Here is a 5,795-nt window from a genome sequence, read left to right on the forward strand (position 1 = left end):
AACTTGACTGTCTATACAGCTCTCGGACGGTCGGTGTTAGATTTTGCAGTGTTTGTGTTGAATTTACAAACCATTCTTGTAATTCTGTGGTTGTCGTTTGTTTATGTGTTACATATTTGTTTTTCGTTCATTTTTTATATAAATTAGTTTTCTCGTTTGAATTGTTTTACATTGTCATATCGGGGCCTTTTATAGCGGACTATACGGTATGGGCTTTGCTCATTTGAAGGCCGTACGGTGACCTATAGTTGTTAATGTCTGTGTCATTTTGGTCTCTTATGGACAGTTGTCTCATTGGCAATCATACCACATCTTCTTTTTTATATTTATGTAGACTTTCGGTCAGTTTGATGTTTTCATTGATCTTGATTATTGTATTCCAATGATTATCTCAGTGACCTTTATCCCAATGTTTCCTTTTATGTCAAGACGATGTAATATAATCTGACAAATAACAAATTTCTGTACATAAAATTTATATCAGAAAAAAAACTTAAAAATAAACCTAGTCTCATGTGTTAACTAAAAGTTGAAAAAGCTAATTTCCAAAAGATAGTCATTGCAGTATTATTTTAACCGTTAGTAACTTTGCTGGAGAAATGACAAAGGGTATTACTCTGTTTTTGGAGACGCCTCCAACACTAAACTGAACAATCATAGATTATGTCTATTTGATAATTTTGGTTAATGATTTCCCTGGACAAGTGCAAGTAACATTCTTTTGTAATCTCCACCACATTCGCTTTCAACAGCTTCCTCCAATGGCTTTTCATATAATTGTTGAAATTCATCTTTGATATCTCCCAAGTCAATCTGAAATTAATAATTTTGATAGCTATTATTGGCTTTGAACTAGCGTCAGTTACTGAGTACTATCATGTCTGTTTTTGTTAGTTGTTTTTGTGCTATGTATCGATCTAATGAGCAATTTCAGCCTTTTAACAGTTTGTTCTTAGGTTGTGCTGTTTAACAAATATTTTAGCATATGAGAGGTTGGACATTCGTAAACATGTTAACCCTTGCCACAATCTGAATTTTCATGTCCGAAATCAGGAACCTGTAATTGTAAATCAGTTGTTGTTTGTTATCATAATTGTTTTTGTTTATTTTCTTGTACATAAATCAGGCCGTCGGTTTTTCTCGTTTGAATAGTTTATTACATTTGTCATTTTGGGTCTTCTATAGCTTGCTTTGTGATATAGGTTTTTCTCATTCTTGAAGGTCGTATATCGACAAATAGTTACTAACTTCTATGTCATTTTGGGATCTAGTGGAGAGTTGTCTCATTGATATCATCTTATTATTATATTGCAGGACGCCAATTTTGAAATTTAATTCCTGCTTCTATTTGGGGTAGGACCGTATGAGTAAATCTTCAAAAAATTAAAATGGAAACTTCTATCATACTTCAAATTTACAATTGACGTTAAATCATAATGCATTGCAATGTGAAATCTGGACCTTTGGATGGAAAATTAAACGAACCATTTAAATCCTTGGAGTCTTTGTTGGTTCAAAGTGAAAACTATACAATACATGTTAAGATGATGTGCAAACAATTCAAATAAAATGAAAATCGCTATAAATATAAGGGTTTGTTTGTCAAATACCCTTCCTTAAAAATAACACTAGAACTGAGATATTAAAAGCTTTAGCTTGCTCGTGCTAAGTAAAAGAGAAGTTTGTCACAATAGAATTGTCAACATCTGTCCGTTCCTGGCTAAATGAAGAAAATGGCATATACTTTAATATTTACCAAAACATGGTAAAGTCTTCTTATTATATTCCTACCAATATTCATAAGATGATTTATGTTTGAAAATACCGAAAAAAGGTACCGCCATAACACCCATAATTAATAAAACAATACCTCGCTTCTGGAGACAATTAGTCTGATTAAATCGGAATCATCTGTACCAAATCCTTTCATAGCTTTGTTCAGTCTCATAGCAAAGTATTTTTGTTTATTTCTGGCACACTGAACTGAAAAAAATAGATTAAATTTGTCTCTATTAGAATCTTGACAGTTAAGCAACCGAAAGTTATTTTCAATAATTGACTGCTAAATCGGTTCGTCCCCATGCACATTCCGGAGTATAAATATTGAAAATGTCATCATACTTATTGTTAATACTAAAAATATATATATAGCAAAACTTTTAAATCTGTTTTTGCTTTCATTACAATTGTTCAGGGTGATAAATATGTTAATTGTCCCTACACTCACACATGGATCTAGTTTGAATGAAAACTGTTGCATTGTCCTGTTATTATAATATTTTATCCATTTCGTGATACATATATGCAATGATGCAAATAAATTGTTCTTGCTAAAATTTGGATGTAGTTTCTCTCCTATACATAAATGTAAATGCATCTACGGTAAATATACGAAATAGAAGACATTATTTCGACCTTTACATATAATTATTTTATTTGTGCTGATTATCTGTCTCATAGGTTTATAACCTCTAATGTCTTCCATTATCTGTCTCATAGGTTTATAACCTTTAATGTCTTCCATTATCTGTCTCATTGGTTTATAACCTTTAATGTCTTCCATTATCTGTCTCATTGGTTTATAACCTTTAATGTCTTCCATTATCTGTCTCATTATCTGTCTCATAGGTTTATAACCTTTAATGTCTTCCATTATCTGTCTCATTATCTGTCTCATAGGTTTATAACCTTTAATGTCTTCCATTATCTGTCTCATAGGTTTATAACCTTTAATGTCTTCCATTATCTGTCTCATAGGTTTATAACCTCTAATGTCTTCCATTATCTGTCTCATAGGTTTATAACCTCTAATGTCTTCCATTATCTGTCTCATTGGTTTATACTCTCTTCGAATTCAAAACTTTAATGCAAAGTCTATATAATAGATTACATCCATGGCACGTGCAATTCATTAATGATAATTTGTTTCTCGCTAAACAAACTAAGTGAATCTTTTCTTTTTTTTTATGAAAAAAACATATTCTTACTTATTGATAAAAATCCATCTTGCAAATCTGAACTTGTCTCGCTTTTGATGGCATCCTCCAAGGAAGTACCCTCAGACAATTCTTCATACTTTGCAAAAACGTCAATAAGATGGTCAAAACTTCTTACACACAGAATAGAATTGATTTCGGCCTCTTCAGTTCCTAATTGTGCGGCACCAGCCTAAAATATGTATAAATAAGTGTGCATGTTATTAACAGTTTTGTCTTTATCTCAACTTTCTTTAATAGAACATAACTGGATATCAGAAATCATTGTACTACATACCACACCTATCAACGAATGTTCTTAAAAAATACACTCTATTCATAGTACCTGTTTGTTAGTCAGAAATATCAGATAAAATTTTGAAGCCAAACACTCTGTAAATTAAAGTTTAATTCCAATTTGCTATGTGATTGTTAAGGTAGCGAATACTTTGTGTATTTACATTTGACTTACATCAAATATTTTCTGAGCATCTTCCTCTACTCTCGTGTAATCTACGTCATCGGTGTCTCGTCCACCTTGTACCAATGCTCTCATTAGTCTACCAAAGTATCCACCTGTATCTCCCATTAAAGCGTCTTCCAATGAACATTCGTATTCTGTAAAATGAGATGTACCAATCATCAAAGCAGCTTTGTTGAGATAATTACTTCTCCAAGGTCACGGGACAGAACGTGTTTTTAATTTCCATTTGAGTGCACCTTAGTTCGCCAAAATGTTTTGTTGGATCAAAGTGACTTAGTAGCTCTTGGTTTTTTTTTATGTATTGTTTTCGTTGTAATTAATGTTAAGCCCGTCTATACTTTCTGCTTTTTGTCAATCCTTCAACTATAAAAATTGTAAAGATCGTTGTTTCAAACCATCACAATCGGTCATGTCTTTCATGTAACAGATACATGGCCGATGTTGTTTTTTTTTAATTTTGTACTATCACAGGGTTATACAAATTACATTTAAGATTGAGAGGTGAACTTTCCTATCATAGATTGGCACTTATATTGTGGATGCCAATCGTGAAGCAGGATCTCTTTGCCAATCACGAGCACACCAAATGAACCTCGTTTTTGTAGGCTTTGTATGCTCAAGTCTTTAGATTTTGTGGAATGTGTTGTGGAACAGTGTTTGTCTGTTTTCTCTTTGTCCTGGTGTTATACTTTCCATTCTTTGCTTTACGATTTTTTATTGCTTTACCCTCTTTCGTATCTTTCAGCTAAGTTTTTATGCATCGTATTTTCTATGCTTAATCCACTTTTGCAAATGACTAAAGATAATATAAAGATGAGGTTTAGAATTTTGAAACATGAAACGTGGCTATAGTGTATATATAATATATATCCATAACTTTAACATGTCTTAAGAAATTATCAGCATTTTCACTTTCTTTAAAATCAAAGTTAGTCAAATTTGTAACGTTTTATGCCATTTCTTTCCAGGTGTAATTTTACCTTTCTCGTAAAGTTCTTTAATCTCTTGTATTTCTTCATTTGACCTAGAGCACATTATCTCCACTAATGTTGATTCGTCAGTTCCAGCACCCTGTTGGAGAAAGATATTTAAGGATAAACATTCCATTTATAAATCGTTTGACTAAAGGAGATACCAATAAATAAATGCTTTATAAAAACAGTCATGATCGAATGTTTAACTTACACTTATTGATTTGTTTAACTCTTTTACATCCAAAAGTCTGGGTGGTGTAAGCATAGCTACACAAACATCCTCAAAATCTCCACCAAGCTCACCTTTCAGCTCCTCAATAAGGTCCTGTAAAAAATATCAGAATATGTATTATAAAGAATAAGGTACACTTAAGTTAATTTTAAATGGTTGGGCTGCTGCTATATATTGCAGCTTACTTTGCAGTCAATGGAATTTGACTGAGACACAGATAATGAGATACCATTAAGTTGATTAAACATCGATGCAATGTCCAAGATTATCACACTTGACATCTCCATAAATATAGTTTTTTTTATTCACACTTTTTATTTAAGTGTTTTGTTAAAATGCTGTTTTTGGAGAATAATTAATTCCTTTTCAGTGGTGGATCCAGAAATTTTCATAAAGGGGACCCACTGACTGCCCAATAGGGGGTCCAATCTCGTCATGCTTCAGTGATTCCTTAATAACCAAACAAATTTTCGCTACAATTAGGGGGGCAGGGCCCCTGAAAAAAAACTCTAAATCCGCCTCTGCCTTTCCATTGTGGTATATGGTAATGGCATTGAACAGAAATTATTTTAGTTTTTCGATCATAATTGTCGATGAAAATATTTGTATTTGTATTAACTAAATTAAAAAAAATATATCGCCTTGTTACCTGTCCATAGGCTTGTTTGAATGTTTCTGCTATTTTAATTCTTTGCTCGGTATTATATTTCATGAGACATTCTATAATCACTGCTTCATCAGTACCTGTAATAAAGGGAAATAACTCTAAAGGTAAAATAAACTGCACCATATATCTCGTCATTGCGTTCTTCTTTTCTTTGTCCGTCTTAAATTACTTATAACATCAGTTAAATGTAAGGTATTTTACACAAACTGATTTTACAGAACAGCGTTTAGATGAAATAAATCACTATATGAGATAAAGTATGATAGGTAAACAAGGTATCATGTTACAGTTCTCAACTTAAGAAATAATTCCTTCATGTCATGCTCTATGCTCATTTTAACATGGGTAGTAGGCATTATATTTGTCGATATTTTACACTGAGCGTTAGCGAGGTGTAAAATGTGGTCAAATGTAATGCCTATACCTTCATGTCATGCTCTATGCTCATTTTAACATGGGTAGT

The 5,795-nt window shown here is 32.3% G+C and overlaps 1 protein-coding gene across 1 annotated transcript; it reads right to left on the reverse strand.

The window, feature by feature from the left end:
* Positions 1-459: 459 nt before the first annotated feature.
* Positions 460-5,409, reverse strand: LOC139508061 (annexin A4-like; the record flags this gene model as incomplete). The annotated part of the gene is given in 7 exon segments (XM_071295894.1): positions 460-813; positions 1,871-1,983; positions 2,988-3,168; positions 3,448-3,593; positions 4,440-4,530; positions 4,645-4,758; positions 5,315-5,409. Coding segments are annotated over 7 exon segments (869 nt in total), but the record flags the coding sequence as incomplete, so codon positions are not given.
* Between the last annotated feature and the right edge of the window lie 386 nt (positions 5,410-5,795).

The sequence above is a fragment of the Mytilus edulis genome, unplaced genomic scaffold (assembly GCF_963676685.1).
Source record: "Mytilus edulis unplaced genomic scaffold, xbMytEdul2.2 SCAFFOLD_873, whole genome shotgun sequence".
Taxonomy (NCBI): Eukaryota; Metazoa; Mollusca; class Bivalvia; order Mytilida; family Mytilidae; genus Mytilus; species Mytilus edulis.